This window comes from Dendrobium catenatum, unplaced genomic scaffold, assembly GCF_001605985.2.
Source record: "Dendrobium catenatum unplaced genomic scaffold, ASM160598v2 fragScaff_scaffold_334, whole genome shotgun sequence".
NCBI lineage: Eukaryota > Viridiplantae > Streptophyta > Magnoliopsida > Asparagales > Orchidaceae > Dendrobium > Dendrobium catenatum.
The window spans coordinates 202,156-228,507 of record NW_021318796.1 but is presented as its reverse complement, the minus strand read 5'-3'; the positions used below and the strand labels follow the sequence as shown (position 1 = coordinate 228,507).

General features: G+C 35.8%; 1 protein-coding gene across 8 annotated transcripts in view; it reads right to left on the bottom strand.

Annotated features, from left to right (window-relative positions):
* Positions 1-26,352, bottom strand: part of LOC110096948 (transportin MOS14) — an 82,192-nt gene that overhangs the window by 19,437 nt on the left and 36,403 nt on the right. For all 8 annotated transcript variants that reach the window (XM_028693626.1, XM_020823115.2, XM_028693627.1 and 5 more), the window contains 6 exons: positions 17,982-18,109; positions 7,391-7,466; positions 7,154-7,274; positions 6,989-7,088; positions 6,789-6,870; positions 5,611-5,693 (listed from right to left, as the gene is read on the bottom strand). In XM_028693626.1, coding sequence (XP_028549459.1) covers positions 5,611-5,693; positions 6,789-6,870; positions 6,989-7,088; positions 7,154-7,274; positions 7,391-7,466; positions 17,982-18,109 — 590 coding nt within the window. The remainder of the gene's footprint in view (positions 1-5,610; positions 5,694-6,788; positions 6,871-6,988; positions 7,089-7,153; positions 7,275-7,390; positions 7,467-17,981; positions 18,110-26,352) is intronic.

The following is a 26,352-nucleotide window of genomic DNA, read 5'->3' as shown; positions in this document are numbered from 1 at the left end:
GCGACATCAAGATCAATCAATCATCACCATCATCATTAGCCTTATCTTGACTATTTGTGGGCAGCATTATTGCTGTAGAATGAAAAGCAAGCAATGATTAAAAATTAGAAATCTAAAATTAATTCCAGCAAATAGAAAATCTGAAATTAATTTGGGAGGAATTGATTGAGGAGAGAATTAATTTGAGGAAGCAAAAAGGGAAAGAGAGGGAGAGAGAGGGTCGGCGGTTATGGGAGTGAGGAGGGGATGTGGGAGGGAATTAAGGGATTGAGATAGATTGCCAATCAAAGCCAATCTAAATGGAGAAAGAGGCTTTAATGCAATTGACTCTCTAAATTAAATTTGAATTTAGTTGGCCTTGATTGGAGGGACTTCTCTAATATAACTTCTCTTATTTTAGGAAAGAATTTTAAATTCGAATTGAATTAAAATCTGAAATTAAAACCTTCCTTATTTAAGATACGTCACATATGGAAAGTAATCAATTAGGAATTTGAAATTCTTTAATGGACATTGATTGGAAATGTAATTAGGAGCCTTGATAGAAATAGGATTTAGAAAGGTGAGAGGTAGGGCCGGCAACTAAAGGAGGAAGGGAGGAGTTAGAAAGGATTTCATAAAGTTTCCAAGCAAAGCCAATTTAATTAAAAGAGATTTAATGTCCATATCCCTTTTAATTTGAATTCAAATTCAAAATGATTTGATTGAGAAACTTTTCAAATATAACTCATGTTAAATTAGGAAAGAATTCAAATTTGAAATTAATTCAAGATTGAATTAATATCCTTCCAAATTCATCATGATCAATTTTAGGAAAGTAGTAATATTGAAAATTTTGGAGGCAAAGGAGGGGAGATGTGGTCGGTGGCTAGGAGGGGATTAGGGTTAGCGCCAGCGGCTAGGAAGGAGGAGAGGCGGATGTTGGGCCGGCAATTAGGAGGAAGAGAGAGGGTGGCCGACAGCTAGGAGAAAGGAGTGACGATGGTGGAGATGGGGGCCAACGGCTTGGAGAAAGGGAGGGAGTCAATGGAGAAGATAAACCACAAGCCCAAATGCTTCCTGCGGCTGATGGGTAATACTTTGCCCTCACCTAGTGACTTCAAACCACGAGCCCGGACGCTTCCTGTGGCTAGTGAGTAATACGTTGCCCTCACCTAGGGACTTCACCTCTCATAAGAACTCTCAAAGCTCTCAAGAATAAAAGTGCTGAATTTGTTTCTTAATAATCATCCATTACCTCAAAAAAAGATGAGGGGGGCTATAAATAGCCAAAATACAATAATAAGACAAATGATAAAAGTGCCCCCTGGGGTCACATAGGTCTACTCTCTCAAGTGAGGGTAAAAACAGAAAAATGCATAAATAAATCAAAATAAAAATAATAACTCAAAATAAAGTGATACAATCATGGTTGTTGATCTTCGGCTCCTCCTCTATTAAACTTTCACGGTCAGATGTCCTTATCAATTATGAATACTCATCCTCCATTCATTCATATTGAAGATTGGTTGAAGTGTTAATCATGTTTTGTACAAATCCCTTCACTACTTCTATTCATGCTCCCTGTGGATGGCTCTTTTCTGACCTAATTCTTCAACATTAATTCTATCACATGGTCTGTTGATTGGTGCATCATTTACCCTTTGTTGTACAAGTTCAACTATTTAAGTATATTGATCATTATTTTATCTACAACAAATGCTACTCACTTCATTCCTCTAATATAATCATTTATCATGTATCTATGTTTTGCACAATTCCATTTTAACATTGTTATTTAGGTCAAATTCAACATAGCTATTTGGGACATCATAATTAACAACACTAAATCCGTATAACATATCCGACTTAATAGTAATTCTATACATTTATATTCACATCTCCCTAATATTTTCTTACATCTGCAAGCCAAAACATTTCATTCTATTAAATAAAACCAAGAAACTTAAACAAATTAAACTTCGCATTACTTTATCCTTTAATAATATTAGTTGACAATTGCAATATCACGACTAAATTTTCATAAATCCCGTCTATATTCTACTAATGCAAAGCCTTTATCTAGATACTTTCTCCGTTATTCAACTTTTCACTTACTTCAGCCAATTTCTTACCATCCATTAAAACATATATCAACATAAATGAAAAAGCTTGAGAAACAGAAAAAAAATGCAGCGAACAGAAAAAGCAGTTGTGTCAATGAAGGATTAAAAGTGCAATAAGTTCAGTGTTGCATGTCGAGAGACTTATATTTGATTATATTTTGTAACTTTTTAAGGTTCATTTCGTTAGAATCATTTACATGAGTTAATGGGATATTTTTGTAACAAAGGACATCACCGTTGACTGTGAGCTAGGCATTTAGATCAGGAAATGGAAGAAATCACTGTAGTTGAGGAATAGTTTCATGAATTTCACATTGGAATAGATCATCTTTTTACCAGATCCAAGAATCCACATAATTTTTTTTATTCAAAGTTTTGATAGCTAGATTGAAATACCAAAGATTCGGATCTGCTTCAGTTACCACTTACCAGCAATCAGGGCCTCTAATCCTAGCCTCAGCCTTTTTAGTTTCCAAACCACACCATCATCATTATGCTTATATCAGAAAAATTAGCCTCAGCATTTTAGACTCATAATATAAAAAAAAAACTATTATAATATACAAATAACATATTGCAGAAATTATATAGGTACATGAAAAATTGTGAACGTGGTTCATAATTTTTATGCAAACTATGGATACTGAATCAGTTTGAGTGTTTGTATGGTTGAACAAAGAAGAGACCCATTTTTTGGAGTTAAAAATCTTGATAACTAATATTTCATCGGATAAGTTGAGTCCAAGCCACCTCTATCTAAACAAATCCAAATTTGCATTATTTGAGAATAGCATCTAAGAAATGACAAAAGGAGTCAGGCAGGTTAAAAGAGAACAAACATCATCCTAACACTGCTAGGATATCAAACCGGTAATTGCTAAACAGCTTAGCTCATGCCAACAGATCATAGATGTCTGCACACGAAAGATATTGCGATCCTACAGCCATATGGCATACAATACCTCGAATCATATCGCACTATTAACAAATATTAAACCATAATTTGAGCATCATCAATGACATCACATTTGGAGAACAGGATATTCCAAAAAAGACATCATGAAGACAATAAATCATGAGTCACTGGCTTGGAAAAACAATACAAAAGAGAATGCATGAAACCTACAAGATAAACCTTGAGCAGCAAGAAATAATAACACAATATTAAATGTCTATGAAAGAAATAAGAGAAATACAGAACACCGGAGAAGAAAAAATTGTAAAGCACTAATAAGTTCATACTTGCATCACTGCATCTCACATTTGTATATTGGAAGAGTATGAGGTACTTACCAAAGACAACAATAATCATTGCATCTTGTTTGCAATGGCTTTATATAAAAATAATAAGAGATACGTGTGCCATGTAAGATAAAGCATCATTACTCACAGAAATAAACGTGCTGCTACGCAAAAAGGTGTTGCAGATGATTATGTAGCCATGGAGGTAGTGTGCTCATTATTGGGCAATAATTTGTGTTTCATACACAAAGCAAAATTTTGATACGCCATAATTCTGAAGTACAAATTAATGAAGTTGTTCCGTGCAGTTTTGTAAACACTAATGTTCTACTTCAAAAGAGAGTGAATTGCACCCAAGTGAGTCACCTAAGAATGAAAGAACATGAAGGAGAAGCGTGTGATTTAAAAGGTTTTTAAAATGCAAAATACCTGAACCATTCCCAAACAAAGTAGGTACTTTCAATAAGATTAAACATATCAAATGCTATCTTCTGCCAGGGATAAAACCATTATTGTATGTGTCAAAATCTCAGTCATCCCTTGAATTTGATCCCACGGTCAGGATGAGAATCCGTGGGAGGCTCACCTGGATCACGCCAATATCCTTTTATATTTGAGTATCTGAATTAGGAAGGATTATATTGAGGCAATTATGTATCAATTAGAAGCTATTTATTTCTTTATTAAGACATCTTGTATAGATCTATAAATATGGATAATGTTGTATAATAAATAGAAGGTATTTTTACCCTTCTCAAATTATATGAATTCTAACATGGTATCAGAGCCACGACAAAGAAACCATCGGGACAAAGCCGGAAGGATCAAAAACAACCTGCGTGCAGGAAGGACCAAAGCCGAGCAAACCTCCTACTAGCGGGACGAAGCCGAGCAAAACCCACGGGACGGGCCGAGCAAAACCCACGGGACGGGCCGAGCAAACCTCTACGTACGCGTACAAGACAAAGCAGGAGGAAGGAAACGACGGAGCCGATCCAAGCATTGGAACTTCCGATCCGACAGAAGGGAGAAGTCGTCGAAGGAGCGTAGACGAACAACAGGAAAGGAGTCGAAGAAGCACCTCCTATGAAGCACTTGAAGCCGAACAGGAGAGATGTCGAAGGTTGATAGTCGAACAACCAAGAACAAGTCGAAGAAGAGACCGTGAAGCAACGAAGCTGAACGAGACTCCATTGAGAAGCCCGGTCCCGTGCCCTAGTCCCGATCCAAGCCTTTTTTTTTAAGGCTCGGCTGGTTTGGTTTATTAAACCAGGAAAGAAAAAAAATCTTTTTTAGTGAAAAAAAGGAGAGAAAATCTTTATCATTGACCTTTATTGTCGACAAGGAAAATTTTCTCCGAGAAGCCTTCATTGCTGAATTTCTGAGGAATACAAAGTTCCCAACACCGGCCTTCATTGCTGGAATTCTGAGAAATACAGGTTACCACTACCGGCCTTCATTGCTGGAATTATGAGAAATACAGGTTCCCACTACCAGCCTTTATTGCTGAAATTCTGAGGAATACAAGTTTCCACAACCGGCCTTAAATGTCGGAATTTTGAGGATAGTTTTCCATCATCGGCCTTCATTGCCAGCTTTCTCTGGTGGTTGATATCCTATCTATAACCAATGCAACTCTAACTCTGAGCGAGTAATCTCCAACTTGAGGGGGAGTGTCAAAATCTCAGCCATCCCTTGGCATTTGATCCCACGGTCAGGATGAGAATTTATAGGAGGCTCACCTGGATCACTCCAATATCCTTCTATATTTGGGTAGTTGAATTAGGAAGGATTATATTGAGGCAATTATGTATCAATTAGAAGTTATTTATTTCTTTATTAAGACATCTTGTATAGATCTATAAATATGGATAATTTTGTATAATAAGTAGAAGGTATTTTTACCCTCTCAAATTCTATGAATTCTAACAGTATGCAATAACAATCCAACTGTATCATGGAGACGCAACAGAACGCATGTAAAACAGTTGATAAAAAAACCTCTAGGAGTATCGAAAGAATGATATTGCTTTTAACAACAGTAAAAAAAGTCATTATGCCCATTATCAACATCCTTGCCCAAGCAAAATTAACATTCAGAGGCTTTAGATGTAGAAATATTTAAAAGTTATAATTGTGGAAAATGGCACTGGAACAGACAAAAAAAACAAACTTTAGCTGGTAGATAACTGAAACTCTAACTGGAAGATTAAAAGAAATGGCTTCCATGCCAAAAAAAAAATGGTTAAGACGTTGAGCGTACCTGTACTAGCTTCATAAAGAGAATTTTTAGTGTGGCTTCTCCTCCCAAAACATCTGAAGCATCAATCAAAACATCTCCAACAGCTGGAAGAAAGAGAACTTAAAGTGCTCAGAAATTTCAAGTACTTCTCAGTTAGCTAATCATCAAAAGAGGAACACTTTCTGTAATCACAGGATACAGACATTAAATATGCATGTTTTAGCATGCTGGTAAGCACATCCATTTAGGTTTATGTTTCTTATTTGTGTAAGGGTCTGAGGGCTCTTTTTATCGATTGCAAAGGAAGCTCATTTGCAATTTCTAGTTCCCCCTTCTTACACTAAAAGGTGGAAGTGTAAATAAATTTGACCGAACAGCAAAGAAGTACTCTGCAGGAAAATGCATGAATGCATGCTACATCAGGAACATGCAAGTACATACATGTGTGTGCGCTTCTGGATGGTTTAGGCAAGCGTGGCATGGATGAAAATCTTTTCAACCCATTATACATAAATGAACGGTATTTTTTAGTTGTTCGTATAACAATATGAAAAGGTGTGGCAGAGATGAGGATGCTTAGGTGGATGAGTGGCTTTACCCTTAGAGATAGGATTCGAAATGAGCATATACGTGAAAAGGTTGGAGTAGCTCCAGTAGAAGATAAGATTAGAGAGAGTCGCCTTAGATGGTTTCGACACATAAAAAGGCGGCCTTCCGATGACCCGGTTAGGAGAGTAGAGGTATTAGATTAGACTTGTGTTAAGAAATGTAGGGGTAGACCTAAAAAGACTTGGTTAGAAAATATTAGGAATGACCTTTCTTTATTAGATTTAAACGAGGATTTGACTTTTAATAGGACACAATAGAGAAAAAGGATTCATGTAGCCGACCCCGCGTAGTTGGATAAAGGCTTGATGTTGTTGTTGTTGTATATCAATATGAAACAAGGACTACAAGTGTTAGTAATAGTCATAGAAAGCATTTCACGAAAAATAAGAAAACTTCATCTTTTTACATAGAGTAATGCTATGCAATTTGAAACCAATCTGACTGCACATCTAAAAAATGCACTTAAACATTCCTCAATTGCCATCCTTCCCAAACAAAATATCCCACATGCAGCTCCAACCGAAACCTCTGAAACATTTTTTTTTTCAATATTTTTCCTAATAAGATAGAAGATTTTATTTCAGGAGTACCATATCTGATGTGCTTGAAATCCTTCTGGTCCTCCTCAGATTGATCATCATAGTCTTGAGGATATTCAACGCGGGAATTAACCTAACCAAAAAAAAAAATCAATAGTGTTGTTGTCCACTTGAAATAAGCAGCAGTAGACTTATTTTATGATTGATTATGTCATGATTAAATCCAAAAATTATTAAGAAAACAAACTCACCAAAGATACCAGCATTTGAAATGGTAAATGAAAAATGCATAGCCTCCTCTTCCTCTCTTCCTCAATTAAAGCATCAGATTCATATGATGAATATGAATCCCTGTGATGCAATAAATTTAACATTAATTGTCATGATCACAAAGTAGTTAGCAGTGTGAGAGTTACCTTCGAGTTAATTTCAACTGCAAATGATGCCAGAAATTATATGTCATCGAAGAAATGTCATAATCAGGGTGTGAAGCAACTTCAAGTAAAGCATGCACTATTAGCATTGATTCCTCAGAACCTGAAACAAACAAAATCAGTTTCACAATCATCATTTAATTACAGAAGAACAGTGCAACCGAAATTGATGTTCTTCGACATGCAAAATATTAGCAACACTTCATATCTCATTTATACCACTCGCAATCAACTCAACATAGGAATCCCCCATATCAGCAAATAAGCGAGCAATCGCCTTGACATCCTCTTCATCCTGTTAAAAGAACAATACTAAAATGATAGCAGTTGTTGACAATGCCCTGTAACAAGAGAAGTGCTACAGGAGAAGCAGTAGAACAGCATCAGCTAAAGAAAACTATAATGGAACTGCGTCCAAGTGAGCACTTCTTCCTCAACTTCTGAACTTTTTTATACCATATAAAAGTATTACCATTTTAATAACAAGAAAATGATAAGAGTATAGAAAGACAATTAACAAAGAAAAATACAAATGTCAAAACAAATATATCATAGAGTACAAGCTAAATTGGCAACCTAGCTTGAAGCTTGTTGAAAAAAATGGAGAGCGATAATGGTTTTCTTATTAAAGCCCCGTTTGGTTAAGAAGATATGAAAGCTCTGGTCCACCAGCATGTTGTCACTTAGACCAAAACTAGGAAGATGCAATGCATCACAAACTTTTGTGTCTTTAGCAATAGGAGAGAGGAACTTCCAAAAAAGAAGGATCAATATCAACATCAATTGTAAGAGCCGTATATGTTGAAGCTGAAAGATTCATAGGGAGAGGCACACCTGACGCAACTTTTAAAGGATAAATTGGTCTCAGGTTTTTAGTGAAAATCTCCATTGATTAGGGAGCAATATGACCGATCTAGCTAGCCCAACTTATGGGCCGGCTCCTGCTGGTCCGCAGGCTCCAAATTTTGGCCCTTTGGGGTCGGGTCCACTACCTAGGACTAATTGTTTGAGGGCTATTCAGTCCATGGTTTAAAATTGTGCAATAAGAGGCGCGCCTCAGCGCAATTTCGCACCTTTAAGCCTCAAAGCCTACGCAATGAGTTCAGGATTTAAGGCGTACGCCTCAAGTTTACTGAGGCGCAACTCAAGGCTTGCCTCGCCTCACGGTTGAGATGTATCCACCTCTAAAATTTTTAAAAAAAAGCTAACCTAATATATATTTGTTCGGTTCGGACACCCCAACCCCCGCGCAGTCCTCCGTCATTTCCCGAGAACAGGTTTTCTCCCTTCTTCTTCCAGCGACCTTTTTCCCTCTTCGTTCGGCATCGGCTTCCTTCCACATTGAGTTGCTCTTCGCTTATTGCTTGGAGTTATCTTCTACCGCGAGTTGGGTTGGAGTTATCTTCTACCGCGACCTTTTTCCCTCTTTGTTCGGCGTCCGCTTCCTTCAACATTAAGACCGCTAGGTATATGCTCGATAGTACTCGGTATAACAATGTTTGGTACCACCACTAGGTAGATGCTCGGTACCGAGCGGTACATGCTCGGTACCGCTCGGTATCTTTCCATATAAACAACTTACGAACTTTAAAAACAAACAGAACTTCAAAATTACTCTTACAATAAACTTATGAACTTACGTTGCCCCTTGACCCTGCGACCTGACCGGGCAGGTCGAACTCCACCAGGGGGCAGCGCCCCCTTGGACCCCCGGCAGACCGATATATTGTTGTATTCATCATCTTTAGTAGTAGTTGTTAGTGTTAGTCTGCTTCTTCATGAGTGCTGCTTATATAAGTTTTCTTAATATAGAATAAGTGAAGCAATATGTTTAGGGGTTTGATATATTGCACTAATATATTCTTCTCATAAATGATGGTCAGAAGTAAGGATTAAATTGCGTCAGGTCATATAGAAAAGATCCAACATGGAAATATAGCACTCAGGTGGATGTAGGGGGAAGTGATAAAACATATATCTATCTAAAATGCAATTACTATAATAAAGTTGTGAAGAGTGGTGTAACTAGGATGAAAGATCACCTTTCAAAGTCTCACAACAATGTTGCTCCATGCTCTAAAGTTCCTGATACTGAAGGGAGAAGATAAAGTCATACATGAATAAGTCTACCATGTAAAAACATCTTTCACAGAAGCAATTTGAGGATAGAGTTGATGTTGGCTCTTACTATGGAGTGAGAGCAGCATTAGGGATTCATCTTCTTTGATTAAGCTCATTTCATCTAGAGGGCCTATAGATCATTATATGGTGGACACATTAGAAGATATGCCTCCTACTACACATAAGATGGCCCCAGAAAATGCAAGGGAGGCACGAAGAAGAGTGTGTAAGGATATAGGTAGATTCTTCTACGAAAATGCAATTCCATTTAATGTTGCAACATCACCTGCCTATTACAACATGATTCGTTCAGTTGGAGCTTTTGGGAGAGGGTTTAAACTTCCAACCATGTATGATTTGAGAACATGAATTCTGAAGGAATTGGAAAGCATTGATAAAAGCATTGAAGAATTAAGAGGACTTGGGCCCAAACATGAGTAACAATTATGTCAGATGGGTGGTCTGATATTAAACATAGAAGTCTAATCAACATTCTCATTAATAATCCTTATGGTACTATGTTTTTAAGATCAGTTAAAGCATCTGACCAAGTCAAAGATGCTGAGTTCATATTTGGATTATTAGATAGCATTGTTGAGGAGGTTGGAGAACATTTGGTTGTACAAGTTGTGACAGATAATGCAAGTGCTTACAAGGTTGCAGGTAACAAACTTATGGAGAAGAGGAAACATCTGTATTGGACTCCATGTGCTGCACATTTTATAGATATAATTCTTAAGAAGCTTGGCGAGCTACCTCAACATAAGAATGCACTTACTAAAATAAAAAAAATAACCAAGTTTATTTACAATCACTCTTAAGTTCTAGCTCTTATGAGAAAATTTTCAAAGAAAGAAATTCTAAGGCCAGCAACAACAAGATTTGCCACCGCTTACTTGACCTTAGAGAGCATGCTGGATGCTAGACAACCTTTAGAGGCTATGTTCACATCTACACAATAGTTGAGTTGTGCTTGGGCGAAGAAGGCTGAGGTAAAAGAGATTAGAAAGATTGTTTTAAATGACAGATTTTGGCAAAGTGTCTTATATGACATTACAACCACTAGACCTTTAGTTCATTCAACCTCAAGACCATCACCTTTACTGTAGCCACCATTATCGTAACTATCATCGAGGATCACTTGAAAGCCACACACCAACACCACCACTTCCTCCAAAATTTTTGGAGTATTACTCTCATCTTTATGTTAATAACAAGCATTTATGAAAGAGGAAAACGACTGAGATAAATGAAGAAGCATATTGGAAGGTATTGGACTCCATAGGATAAGGCAGGGTGAACAAATTTGTTATAACAATGACTCAATAAAGACATCCTTAATGATGACAGGATAGATAATTTATGAGTTGTTGCCAACTATTTCAGATTTCTTTAAGAATTAAATGTGAATGAGTAAGGAATGAAAAAAAAAAGAATTTAAAGTTAAACTTGATGTTATATAATACTTTTATGCAATTCTTATATTTTATATTATTTTGTTCTTGGATTTCAATTCTATTTCATGCAATTTATCACTTGTCACTTCATGTGCAATTTTTTTTCATATGTATGTCAATTTATTACTTCATAGTTCAATAAAAAGCTAATATGTCATTCTTAAACATATTACTTTGATATTATATAAAAATAGCTTTTAACCTTTATTTTATCTTCACGCAATTATTAGATTTTGAGGCTTATACCTCAGAACGCCTTGAGGCTTACGTATCGCCTCACGAATGAAAAACGCCTCAATACCCGATTGTGTAATTTTAAACTTTGCATGTAGCTGGTTATTAATTAAACCCCAGTATTAATATGCAGAGAATAAATCTACAAACTCTGAAATAAAGTTGGGACTGTATCATTGCATGGATCGGCTAATAAATGATGCAATTGAAAGATCAAATGCTGACATGTAATTTGTACCTTTTAGGAACAAAGAATGCTTTTTTTGGATTACAACAAGCAATTGATACAATTGTCAAACGATCTCCAAGTAATTTTATCTAATGTTTTAAACATTTATTTAAAAGTTATTTTTTTGCACTAATTAAACTCTCTTATATAAATATTAGTTTAGTGGTGGATTCAATTTGGCGATGGGACTCCAGAATTACAGCATTTTGCTATGAAGTTTTTGGGCTTGACATACTCTTCATCTGGCTGTGAAAGAAATTGGAGTATCTACATCCAAGTACATACAAAAAGGAGAAATTGCTTGTTCACATTGAGGATGAATTCACTGGTGTACATTATGTATAATAGGAGACTCAAAGATAGGAATTTGAAGAAAAAAAAGATTAATGGATGATGAAGATCCTTTGCTTTGCGAGGATGTGGCATCTGATGATGAGTGGTTTGTAGATGATGAAGTTGAAATGATGTCGTCTGAATTACAATATAAGATTTAAATGTTGATTTCTTTGATGGTCTTAAAGCATATACATCCATCATAACTCAAGAACAAATAAAAAAGGTATATAAATAATAAAGTTTTCTTAGGCTTTTATTAATGTATTACACTATTATTTATTTTAATATTGTTCAAAAATATTTAGGGAAGAGGAAGATGACTGATATTGAGGAAGGACCTGATTGGGAGACATTGGACTCTATAGGAGAGTAGGAAGGGGAGAGAGCAGTTCATCATACTGATGATTCAAATGAAGACTCCCTTAGTGATGACAGTGCTGATGACTTATAAGTGCTTATGTGATATGTCATTACGACTTATTTTTGGAATTATATGTTAATGAAAAGAATATTGTGATTTGGGAAAAATGGAGTTTGAGTTGAACTATATTCATGTTGTCATATTATTGGGATATTTTGATTTCACTTTATATCTTATGTATTTTTATGTTTTATATATTATTTACTCATTAGTATATACAAAATTTATCATTTTATGTTTACGCAATTTTTTGATTTTGAGGCTTATGCCTCAAAACGCTTTGAGGCTTACGCCTCGCCTCACAAATGAAAAATGCCTCAATACCTGATTACGCAATTTTAAACATTGATTCAGTCCTTTTATTTTATTTTTGTATTTACTTTTTAAGTATGAGTTTGTATTTGGGTTAAGGCATCTAAATTGTGGCTGATTTGTTGTTCTTGGTGCTTGGCATCTTAGGTTCTAGCGGCGTCTAGGGATTGTGAGAGATAGATCCTCTTCTCGAATTGAGGATCGACTGTATCTTGGTATTTTCCTTCTCTTATCTTTGATTATTGAAATAAAATTGATGTTTTATGGTTTTCCTTGGAGTTTTGTGGATATTCCTCGTTATTTTTCTAAGATTGATAGGTTTTCACTTGAGATCTTCAAGTGTTTCCTATCAAATTGGCATTAGAGTAATTTTTGGGATTATTTTTGGGCTGTTTTTTTGTGAAATCGGACAGCTGATTTTGTCTGAAGAGGGGCGGCTTTTCTATTTGTGGGGTCAAGGTCCAGATTTTTTAGTCCAACAAAAATTCAGGTATCAATGGCGGCCAAAAAAATGGATGTGTTATAAGAATGCCTTGAGGGGGAGATGGTCCAAATGAAAGCAACAATGGAGGATAGAATATCCTCCATGGAAGTCAAAGTTTCAGATCTTCATGAGATGGTGATGAAGATACTGGACAATCAAAATCAAACGAAGGCATCGGAAGCAAGAGATTTGGTAGGGAGAAATACGAATTCTGAAATTCATAGAAGTAAAAAAAAAAGATGTGGAGATCGTAGAGGAGAGAGGTGGAAGGTATGGAGAGAGGTGTAGTTATGGAGGGCATGAACCAAGAGGTGTTGATTGGGAAAGAAAAGAGGAGGATTTATCTCTCCCATACTTGGACGCTGCTAGAACCCAAGATGCCAAGCACCAAGAACAACCAAATCAGCACCAATTTAGATGCCCTAACCCAAATACAAACTCCAACTTAAAAGCAAATACAAAAATAACATAAAAGGAGTGAATAGCCCTCAAACAATTAGCCATAGGTAGTGGATTCCACCTCACGGGGGGCGGGATTGGGAGCCTGCAGACCAGCAAGCTTATGCCTGTTGTATTGCAGGAGCCAACCCACAAGTTGGGCCTGCTGGACCAGTTCAAGCATATCACAACAATCATTGAAGGAGAAAGGACGATATGAAAATTTGATTACACTTCAGGATCCTGAATATTTGAATTTCTTAAATCATGATGGATGTTCAAGCAATCAGAGTTAATTAGGGCTGCAAACGAACCGAGTAGTTGCTTGTTCATATTATAGCTCATTTATTATCATCTTGTTTGAGCTTGATTCGATTTTTTTTTTTTTTTTGTTCAAGCTTTAATAGATGTTAATGCTTGGTTTGTGTTTAGTTCATGCTAGGTTCATTTTATGCTTACCGAGCGTTTTAAACAAATGAGCCTTATCAAACCTACTAACAAACAATTACTTAGAGCACATTCAAGAACATATCTAGCAAGTGCTTTCAATCTACCAAGAAAGCTCATTCACAAACATGTCTAGCTAGTATTTTAGAGCTACCAAAAGAGCCATTTCATAAATAAATGAGCTTAGAAAATGATTCTTCTGATAAAAAAATTTGTTCATAAACACTTTAAAAAAACAATCCAGCAAACAAGAATAAATACCTCTTGTTTATGAATAATTCATTCAATTGAAAGGGTATAACATAATAAATGAAATTATTTTTTTATAAAATAATAATCATTTATTATAATAAAACTTAAATTATTTGAAAATATACAAAATAAAAACTTAATCAAACTTCTTAATGAACTTTATATTGAGCTTGTTCATGAGCTTTAATTGAAATTGTTCATGAACATAGCGAGTCAAACACATAAATGTTAGTTTGTTTACTTAACAGTCGAGTATTTTAAAAATTATTGAAATTTGTTTGATTACTTAAACAAACAATTACGGACGAGTTGTAGTCAAGCTGAGCCACAAGTAGCTAGTATTCATTTGCAGCCCTAAGAGTTATTGTCGTCGAAGAAGTTACAAAAAGAGCAATATTGGTAGATGTCTTCGAAGTCAACCTTCTATTAATAACCACAAGACGATGTGTCAATCCAAACTCCTTATGAAAATGAAAACATCCATTTCCACTAGGACCCTACCCACAAATGGCATAGAAAGACGAGTAGTAGGAACATCAATTTGAAAAGGTTTACCACATATCAACAAGTATAAGCTTATTGAGTGAAATAATATAAACGTAACATAAGCAAGAACAACCAAACACCAGATATCGACAAGTATAAGCTTATTGGTGAAATAATATAAAGATAACATAGGAAAGGTCAAACAAACAAGAGTGATAGGTGGTTCTTCATATGCATTAAAATGGGAAGACCATTCAATATTCTCATCATAAATATGCTAACATAGTATGTACAACGAGAAAAGCGCTTAGTGTACATACCCATTTGATGATAATAATTTGGCAATGATCAACAAGGCCAACTAAAAATTCGCCAATCAATGGCAAATCAACATGAATTTGTGAATAGATCTATATTGGGATGACCCAATGAGAATTCTCCAATAATAGTCAAGCAAGTTCAGAGACTCATCATCAATGAAAATAAGCACATAATTGTCTTAGAAAGAAGCTGACTTGTGTACATGAGAATGTTCAGCTTTGATACATCATACAAAAATTATCTTGATATGGCACTAATCTCAAAGCAAAATCAAGTTGGAAAGTTCCGAAATCAAAATCAGGAGCATCTGAACTTCATTTTCAGCAAACTTACAGTCGAACTAAGCGTCTCGGAAATACGAACCCAACGACACCAAATTCAACCCAATCTGAGCCCAAATGGGTCCAAATCAAGAACCCGAAGCGCTGTTGGAAGGTTCAAACAACAATTTGGATTACCAAACAGATTCCAAACATAACAAGCTTATAGTCAAATCGAGCGGCTCAACGAGACGAATCCAACGAGCCCAAGATCACTGAATTCCGACATCACTACGACATTCAAACGTCAATCGAACGGTTCATGATCAAAGGATTCAAGATCGGCCGTCAATCCAACCACTCCCAACTAACCCTTGATCCTCTACCTATTTACGGGCCATGTCATTCCCAAAATCTATAAATAGAGCTCCCTCTCCTCTTGAAAAGGGACCCCGGAGCTTAAGGAAAAAAGAGAGATCGGAGATCGCTCTTGCTTCCTAGCCTCCTCGACCACCGCCGGACCACCACCGGAGTTCTGTCGGACCACCACCTGACGCCCTGTGCTCCACCGGACCACCGCCTAACACCGTCACTCCGCCAGACCACCACTTGACGCCTTGTGCTCCACCAGACCACCGTCTAACGTCATCACTCTGTCGGACCACCACCTGACGCCCTGTGCTCCACCGGACCGGGCCACCAAAACCCTAAGAGCCTCCAAGGAATGAAGCAGCTTAGCAGAAGTAGGGAGTGAAGAGAAGGAAGGTCAGGATAAGCAACCCGTAATACATAAGGAGATGAGCCAAATAGGTTTGGAATGAAGAAAAGGGAGGGGTGTCTAGAGGGGAGAACCTAGGTTAGAGAAGGAAAATGGGAGGCAGATTGCCACCCTAAAAAGAGCAGCATCAACCATAGGCGGCACTCACATTTGAAGAAGCCGAATCAGAAAACAGGCATACAGAGTCGGATGAGGGGGAAGGATGTGGAGGCAACCCCCAGGCAAGCAAATGGGTAGGAGGATTTGTGCCACTACACAAGCGCAAGGATGCAAGAGCAGAGCTAGGGTTCTCCGCATGCATGCAGATCATGAAGAAAATAAAAAGGATTACTATTACCAAGATAGATTGTATTGACTCTATAAAGTTAATGTAACTTACAAGAGGTCATAGAGAATCTTACACATAACCTACAGGATGGGATGATTAATATTGGTGCATGTCGTCGAGCAAGATTGGAAAACATATAACTTACACCTTTAATTTTGAATTGGGAGCACTGAACTTGAAGTTAATAAGTAAAATTTGGAATAATTTGACCTTAATACATTTATAATCTATTTGCATCAATACCTCAAGTCCCATGGTCGAAAAAGTTTGAGTAAATCACCCAAAAAAATCTCCAAAAAATTGCATTCTTTCCAAATTTAGCATGGCATTTTGACTGTAAACTTTCTATTACTTCAATATTCCCACATTATTACTTGAACACGGTGACAGATCCTAAAAAAGTAATACAAACAGATTTTAAGAACTTTCAAGATACTCATTTGAAAATTTTGTAACTGCAGAATAAATTATTTACTCCGTACACATTAAATAAGCAAAAAATGGTATCTCTGCACATGCAAATACTACTGCTTGTCATATGTATTAGAGATACCTAAACAAGGAAAAATATCACACACCCATAAATAATTTAAATTTTTATTTATTTGCAACGGATAGCATACAAAGACCATCATTAGACAATAACACTTTATACTTTGATGGCTCATTTCAACAAAGTATCATATCTAGTGATGCACTCATCAGTAGTTGTGACACCATTGAAGGGAGTATCAGGTGGTGTTGCAATCAAGGCTGCTTAAATAGCAACAGCTTATGTGGCAGTCCTTCAGGTTTTTCTGAGAGTGTACATGTCCCCTTCCAAAAATTTTTTGACAAGAAAATACTCAATCAACGACTTCTCATTTATAACACCAATATGTTAAAACGGGTGATGTTACTTGATAATTCAACCAAAATATCATACAAGCCAAAGAATGAAACCACTAGTAAAGGTAGTAATCGAAAGAACTGTGATCAAACTATCAAAAACATGCATATTGGGAAAACATAGCATATAAATGGAAGTGGAAAGCAATGTCTTGATGTGGAAGAAAGAAGTCGTTAGCACAATAAGACCTTAAAACAATAGAAATGAAAATGGATATTTAAGCTTTATTAGGCATTACTATATTTTATTATGTTATGTTGACAAAAGCAGATTAATATTGCTTAAAAGCTGTTTAAACAATCACCTAATGTGTCATAAAAGTAGCTTCGTAAAAAAGTATCGGGCATGAATATGAGATGATAGAATGGCTGAAAATGGATATCATGGATAATATAATTATAATATTATGTGTTTTGTTGGGAATCTACCATAAGTATCTACCAAAAAAGCTATTTTTTTCGCTTTCATGCAACTGACTTTTCATTGTAGAAAATACACCAACTACGTTAATTGCTTCTACTGTTCAGGGAAGCAAGAAAGAAGAAAGCAGGATGCCAAACTATTCCGAAGAGTACAGAACTTGTACAATAGCCATAAAAAGTTGAAGTTGAGGTAGAACTTTAGATTCAACCACTTCGATGGACCATTGTAGAAAATCGAGAACTTAAATAGTTCATCATGTGCATCAAAGAAAGCATTCACAAACATAAACATCAAAACACAGCCAAATAGACCTCACTGACTAAACAATCATGCTCATCTGTCCAAGCATTCATAGACAAATAAATCAAAACACAACCAAATGGATGTCATAAGGATATAAGTGGATAGAATGATTATATAGAATTATAGATTATAAAATAGTCATTATACAGATTATAACATAGTCATGAGCTAAATTTTCGGTTAGTTAAGGATGTTTCTTCGGATGTTATTAAACCATTCAAAATAACTCGTGTGATGATATTGAAATATTTTTTTGGTTGTTACAAATGGTTATTAAAGTGTTATCATTACCTTTGAAGTATCCATGAGCTGGCCCTTAAGTCCCATAACGTGAGGAACAAGTATTTGAATTAAGGGCATGTAGGCTGAAGCACCACCAGAACCATTTGCCGTAGTGTAGTGTATTAATTCAGATACAACTGCAGAAAGACAAAGGCATATGAAACAGTTAAAATGTTTTTAGATAAATAATACATTATACTTTAAAAAATAATGAGCTAGCAAAATAAGTAGCATACTATAAAAAAATAAGGTAACCTGCAACCCAACACTAAGATATAGCAATTTTTTTTAGTGATGCTGTTATGTAAAGATATAGCAAATTTAAGTGTAAAGAAAAAGATAGCATGAGCCAATAAACTACAGTTACCTAAATATATATTACACACAAAAATAATAACCATATAAAGTTTAGAAGAATTATTTTTTTCCTCTACAATTTACTCAAGTCACCATATAAGGTTAATCTGTTCACTTTCCACAAGTAGAAGGAACGATTCTTTTAAATGTTTCATTTTTTTATTAGTGCAAATAAATTGAATATTGGAAAATGGTTCATTTTTTATTATTTTTAATTTAATGTAAGAATTATAAATAAAAGAACTCCTAACTATTAAGCCTATGAGTTTAAAATTGATAATTAGTGAATTGATAATCACAAGCAAAACTTGATATTAACTAGCATTGTACATTAAGGTTTTTTTTTTTTTTTACATTAAGGTTAGTACTTAGTACAGGTATGAACTAAATTACATTCGTTCACGCTTAAATTTGAAAATCCAGAATAAAGAAATCCTTAAGTGCATTTATTAACTGAATTGAAGTTGGTGGTCCAATTAATTCAAGTTAAACTGACTGCCATCAAGATCAAAACTCAACGTGTACTCTAATGACTTAATCACCCAAAGTCACAATCCCCTCATTAGATCTATTACAACTAAAATTATACTCCATATCAAAACTCACAAGGCAAAATTATTTTATTTATTTTTGAGTCATAAATTATTGTAATTTCAGGTATTGGAGATGCTAAGACAACTTGCACGCACAAAGTTAAATGTTAAATTAATTAAGTCAAGCAATAAGCAAAATTAAAAAAATTCAGAAATAAATGAGTTGTCCGATCAAGGACAGTAGGTAGATTTCAGTTCGAATACATCGAACAGTTTGATTAGTTAAGTAGTTATTTGATCCATTAAAATAATTTTAGAATCGTAGCATGCAAAGTATATCATACTATACAATATATTTAATCTTGAAATGAATCAGAAATATCAATTCATATTAATTATGTTATTTGATTTTAAATTCATCATATTATACAATGCATATCATACTGTATGATTCATTTCTTAAAATAACTTAATAAATTACATATTAATAATCAACCAATGATTTCAATTAAAAATTTAAACAATGTTAACATATGATCATGATTGTACCGTACGATCAACGATAAATCAACTTTAAATTTTTAATCAACATTAATTGCGGATTTGATTGATTGAAAAGAGGGATAGTATTGCTAATATAATGTACTGAATGTAGCTAACAACCATAAGCATAATTCTACAATAGCAACCCTAAGTGAGATAAAATCATCTCATACACCAAGTCACATTCTTCCTTCAAACCTTACAATACTCACGTATGAATATTTGACTCTTAAGAGATTTGTATGTTTATCATGAAAAAGAGATCTATCTAAAAAAAGGTTGATTATCTGGTGAGTTGTGATTGGGGTAGCCAATTTTATGCCTTGAAATGAACATTGATTACCTAATGGGGTGTGCTAGGAGTAGCACGTTTCTTACTTTGAGTAGAAGTAATTACCCGTGAAAGAGATATCCGCCCTGTGTTAGCAAAAGAAAATAGTGAAAAACCCTAAGAGGACTAAGGGAGTGAATGTAGGCCAGTTAGTGATCGAACTATGATGCATCAGTTTGCGTTTCTTTTTTCTTAGCGCACTCTTATTTGTCTTAGCTACTTATTGCAATCTTGGTGGATATAAATTGCATGTATTCTGAATTTTTTATTGCATGTGGTAATGGACTCAACCAGATTATTTGGGAAAAATATAATTTTAATATCTTTGTGAAAATCATTATATTGGCTAAAATAATTAAGAAAGATAATATTTTATATTTATTTGGTGTATGTGTTATTCTGATTTGAAGAAGATAATTATTCTTGCCCTCTAAATTTGTACCCAATAAAAATTTTATTTGAAAAGAAAGCCTTTTAATCATTTTAATATTTTTAAAATATCCAATTCAACCCCTCTTCATTGTGCCATAATATTCTTCGACTAGATGTTTTTTAGCTAGTGATGCATATAGAATTTATTAAAAACAATGCGAAAATCAAATGGATTGAAATAAAACAAAGCTAATATCTTATCTCATTATATGTAATGCTTAAAATACTTTTTAATTTATATTGAAATAAAATTATAAATTGGCCACTTCTTGGTTCATTGTATAAGTCAAACCAATATAAATCATTGAAACAAAATATGGATGCTGGTATTTTAAATTACTTTCTTTTATAGGTTGAACCCCTTTTAAATTGGACACTGAAACAAAATTGAAAATGTAAAAAAATATAAAGAATAAACAATCTAAATATTAAATGATAATTTTGCAGAATGTGAAAGGCATTTTATTTATTGTGAAATATTAGTTCATTTTTATTAGTTTACAACTTAAGAAAGCAAAAATCATATATATAAAAAAGAACAATTTAAATAAATGTGTATGGAAAATATAAAAAAAATAAATCAAGAACTGCAAAACATTATAAGTGAACACATGCCTTAACAAATAACTTATAAGTTTTGTAGCAAAATACTAAACAATCAAAAAATAATTGAAAGTAAAAGATATATTGTTAAAACAATTTAACCTCTTTTTTTAACAAAAAAATTATTTTACTAATTTATAACTTAAGAAAATAAATTTAGCATGTGTGTGTGTGTGTGTGTGTGTATATATATGGGAATAAAAAAACAAATAAATATGCTTCTAAAAGTACAAACCAAAAATATTAGAAGTCTAAATAATTTAAATCATTGAAATGAAACGCATCTTAATAATTATTTGTATTATTTATGTCAACAGTATAAGCAATCAAAATTGTTGAAAGAAAACAAAAATACCATTTGAAGTAAGTTATTGATGTAGATTGATCATGCAAGGATGATTAACTTAGGGAGTTTGCACGCTTAATGTTAGAAATCACAATAATTATATCTTTATATTGATTTGTGAACGACAAAATAAAAACACAAAGAGCGGTAAGACAAGCTTAGGCTAAATCACATGCATAGAAGTTAAGATCGTAAAACATCCAATTAATCTAACACTGCATATATGAGTGGTTTTCAACAATAATCCGTAAGGTAACAATGAGAATAGTCACTATGAAGCAGGCCCACTCACTCACTCACTTTTTAAAATACTAGGCTTTAGCGGATAGAACTAACATGATCTCATTGAATCAATTAATTCCACATTACAAAGTGACTAGAAAAAAAAAAGAATGAGGGAAAGAGTTCACCAAATTCTGGGTTTTGGACTTGGAACAACAATCAGAAGATCTTCCCGGTCAGGACAGTCGCCCCTTTTGGTTGAATTTTCTTTGGACAGCAACCTGGATTCTGTTTGGAGAATTGGGCGGCAGTTGGAGGACTTCTGATCAGCAGAACAGCTGTTTCTACTGCTGAAATTCTTCTGGACAGCAACTGATGCAGACATCTAACCGTCCATGCCTATCCGAGGAGGAGCTGAAGATCGACGATCGAGATCACTTTATTTTATTTTAGTTTATTAAGTGTATTTTGATTTAATTTTGCAATTTTCCTTTTTTACCCTTTCGTCTTATGTAAGCCCAAGGGGCAAATGTGTCTTTTAATTTCTTTTAAGGCCTATATATAGAGGCCCCTTCTCTTGTATTTGGTATGATGGAATTATAATAAAAAAATTTGTGTTTTGCACTTGTGTTCTTTGGAAAAAACGTCAGTGAAATCCCTATGAGAGGGAGTCGGGGTTTCCACCAACCGCAGAATGGGTCCGGGCTCGTGGCGTGAAGTCCCTTGGAGAAGGGCAACGTAGTACCCGTCAGCCGCAGGATGTGTCCGGGCTCGCGGTTGTATCTTTGATATTTTGTTTCTCTGTTTTTGTTCCTTCTTATTGCTCCTAGTAGTCATATTCATCCTCTTCCTACTTCCACCATCACGTCGTCTCCATCTCCACCTTGCCGCCGGTCCCTTACCCCCATTCAAACCGCCAGCCACACCCTCTCCCATTCCCCATTGCCTAATTTGGATAATTCCTAGTTTTGGATCGCCATAATTTAGTTGGTCTTTGAATTCAAATTTCCCCAAATTTAAAATTAAAAATCTTTTAAAAATTATAAAATCTATTTTAGGAAAATTTTCAAATTTTCCCTCCATTGGATTTTGAATTAATTAAGATGACGTAATTCATTCTAAATCCAACCCCAAAATTAAAGAAACATTAAAGCCTCCTTAATTCCCTCCCTCACTCACCCCTAGCCGCCGACCTCATCATCCTCCTCCTCCCTCCAAAACACAAATCACATCTTGAATTCTTGCCATAATTATTTCATCTTAGTTTAAAAAGGTTTAATTTCAAATGTCAAAGCATTTTGAATTTGAAATTTCTTTACTAATTTAAGATATCTATTTTTGGAAAGCTCCTTAATTAGCTCCTATTTGAATTTTGAATGAGAAAGGATTTAATTACATATTTCCTATCTCATGAAGCTAAATTAGGAAGTTTCTTTTAATTCTCCAAATCTCCTCCCTCTCTCCTATAACTGATGTAGAATGGGAGCGGCTTTGCTAGGGAGAGGTGGAGATCATCCACCCGATGCCTTTGAAGTGTTCGTCGATAGCCTCTACCAAATAGATCAACGTGCGCTCCAACTAATCCTCGACGGTGAAATCAACTTGGATTCACGTCGAAGAAAGTAGATTGTAGGATGTCTATGTAGCCGTCTTCGTCCCACGTTATGCCGTAATCAGTTTCTGGATCCACCATCCACAACAACTGGAAGCCTTATAACTGCTGTTTTAAGTAGACCAACCTGCTATCCACCTATTTCTTTCATCCCAAACTGTTATACCCTCGACGAAGAAGACTTCCTTTGCTATTTGGCACTTTCCCAGACACAAAACAGCAAAGTCTCCCATGAACCCCTTCCATTCTACATCAATGATGCGGACATCCAACCGTCCATGCCTATCCGAGTAGGAGCTGAAGATCGACGACTGAGATCACTTTGTTTTATTTTAGTTTATTAAGTGTATTTTGATTTAATTTTGTAATTTTCCTTTTTTACCCTTTCGTCTTATGTAAGACCAAGGGGCAATTGTGTCTTTTAATTTCTTTTAAGGCGGCCTATATATAAAGGCCCCTTCTCTTGTATTTGGTATGATGGAATTATAATAAAAAAATTTGTGTTTTGCACTTGTGTTATTTGGAAAGAACGTTAGTGAAATCCCTATGGAAAGGAGTCAGGGTTTCCACCAGCCGCAAGATGAGTCCGGGCTCGTGGCGTGAAGTCCCTTGGAGAAGGGCAACGTAGTACCCGTCAGCCGCAGGATGTGTCCAGGCTCGCGGTTGTATCTTTGATATTTTGTTTCTCTGTTTTTTTTTCCTTCTTATTGCTCCTAGTAGTCATATTCATCCTCTTCCTACTTCCACCATCACGTCATCTCCATCTCCACCTTGCCGCCAGTCCCTTACCCGCCCCATTCAAACCGCTGGCCACACCCTCTCCCAATTCCCACGGCCCAAGCCTCACCTGAGCCCCTTCCTCTCTTCTCCAACCCACGGCTAGAGCCCTCACTAGAGTTTTGCCGTCGGCCACCTCCCTAGCCGCCGGCTTGTTCATCCCTAACTCCTCTCATCTTGTGTTTCCTAATTGGGCCTCAGATAAATTGGGATAGATTTTGAAATTCAAAAAATTCTGAATTGAGTTCAAAAACTTTCCTAATTTAACCTTCCTATTTTAGGAAAGTTTCTAATTTAAATCCGTTTGAATTTGAAATTTAAATTGGATTAAATTATTTACTTTCCTAATTCTTTAAACCAAATTAAGAAGCCTTAAATGCTCTCATTAAATACCTCCCATGCCCCTATGCCGCCGGCCCCTATAGAGAAGGCTTTGGATTTATTTCCTAATTTCTGTTTAGCTCCACTTGGAAATTTTCCCTAATTTTAGCTACCTCTCTTAGCCGACTTTGAATAAATTGGCTGCTTAATTAATTCCCAAAGAAAGCCCACTCAACTTGGAATTAATTTGAAGGCCCTCTCTCCTATTACTGCCGGCCCCCCTCTTGAATTTCCTTGGGAATTCTTTCCATATTGATAGTTGCTCTCTTGGAAAGAAATCAATACCCTCCCACCTCTATTGGCTGAGTTTCCCCTCAACCCCCACGTCTTTAAATCTTTCCAAAATCCCTTATTCTAATTGGTTATTGAGTCCACCTTCTACTTTCTCTTGCTGGCCGAAACTTCCCCTGGCCCGTATACTGACTTCCCTCCACAGATCTCTTCCCAAACTCCTTTGGACATTGAGTATTCTGCCTTCTAAGACTGCAGCCAGAGAATTCCAGCAGCTATCATCGTTCTTCCAGCAACCTGAAACTTCCAAGCTGCTGTTTTGACCAAAGCAAACTGCTGTCCAGCAGTTTCCGCTGGACTACTTTCACTACAGCACCATTGAAGAAGTCTCTCCTTGTCATACAACCCTTCCCAAAGTCAAAACAGCGATTTCTCGTATGAATGGCGGATCCGGAAACTGATTACGGCATAACGTGTGACGAAGACGGCTACGTAGACATCCTACAATCTACTTTCTTCGACGTGAATCCAAGAGTTGATTTCACCATCGAGGATTACTTGGAGCGCACGTTGATCTATTTGGTAGAGGCTATCGACAAACACTTTGAAGGCATCGGGTGGAGGATCTCCACCTCTCCCTAGCAAAGCCGCTCCCGTTCTACATCAGCAACCTTATAACTTACAAAATCTGAGCAGCAGCCATTGGAAGGCTTTGGACAGCAAAAGGTGGATTCTTAACAGCAAAACTGTTGATTTCTCTTTGCAGGAATTTCAGGACAGCAGGGTTGAACGTCCAGAAATTTGAGGCAGCAGGTTTAGAACCCTTCTGGACGGCGTGACACCAGTAAGAAGCATGCTGGAATTGTTGAACAGCAGCTAGCATTTGGAGGCCCAAGACAGCAGGAACGGACTTTCATTGGGCAGGATTTTTAGATTTCCCTAATCAATTGGGTAGGGGAAGTTCAAATTTGAATTTTGAATGTAATGGTTGGTGGGAGGAAAAGTGATTAGAGAAATAATTAGTTGGATCCAAAATGAATGTCAATTAATGTTGATTGGAGAGGAGTAAAGAGCCGGCCATTAGGAGAGCAAATCAGGGGATTAATATTAATTAAATGTGGGCCCAAGCTCTTAATTGATGTAGGAGAATAAATCTGATTTTAAACTCAGATTTATGCATAGTAATTGGTTACCTAATTGGGTTAGGGAATTAGGGAAAGATTTGACATCAAATCTAAATTGAATTTGAATTCAAATTCCCACTGATTTTGGATCAACCCAAAATAGGAAATTAATTGAATAGCAGCAGTATTTGATTGAGGGAGTAATTAATGCTTCGTCAATGAATTAGCTAATTAAGGAATAAGAATATCAAATCTCATCTAATTTAAATTTAAATTAGAATTAGATTCAAAAACTTTCCATAATTAGAAAAATCAAATAAGGTAAGTATTGAATGGGGTTTTGAATTTTGAAATTCAAAATTCATGGAGGCTTGGGATAGGCCCGCGGCTAGAAGGTCAAAAGGACCGGCGGCTATGGGGTTTGGTGGCCGGCGGGTGGCTAGGGCTTGAGGAGGGCCGGTGGGGGGATGTGGGGTTTTTGGGTTTGGGGAAGGGAGCAAGAGGTGGTCGGGGTATGAGGATGAATGGGTGGAGAGGGAATTCAATGCAAGAAGAAAAATAAAATAACAAGAAAGATAATAGGACCGCGAACCTTGGAATCCACCAAGATTGACGGGTATTGCTTTTGCCCCACTTGGGCCTCTCCTCTCACAAACTCACTAAGAGATCATCCGAAGAGAGAAAACTTAGAACTCACAAAGAGATCCATAAGCACATGTTGAAAATTTCATATTAATCATCATCCCAAAATACAAAACAACTAGCCTATAAATAGGCCTCATGAAAAGAAAAGAAATAAAAGACTAAAATGCCCTTCGGGCTACAATATTACATGACCACCTGTAAGGGTATAAAGAGAAAAACAATAATATAAAATAAACTAGTACA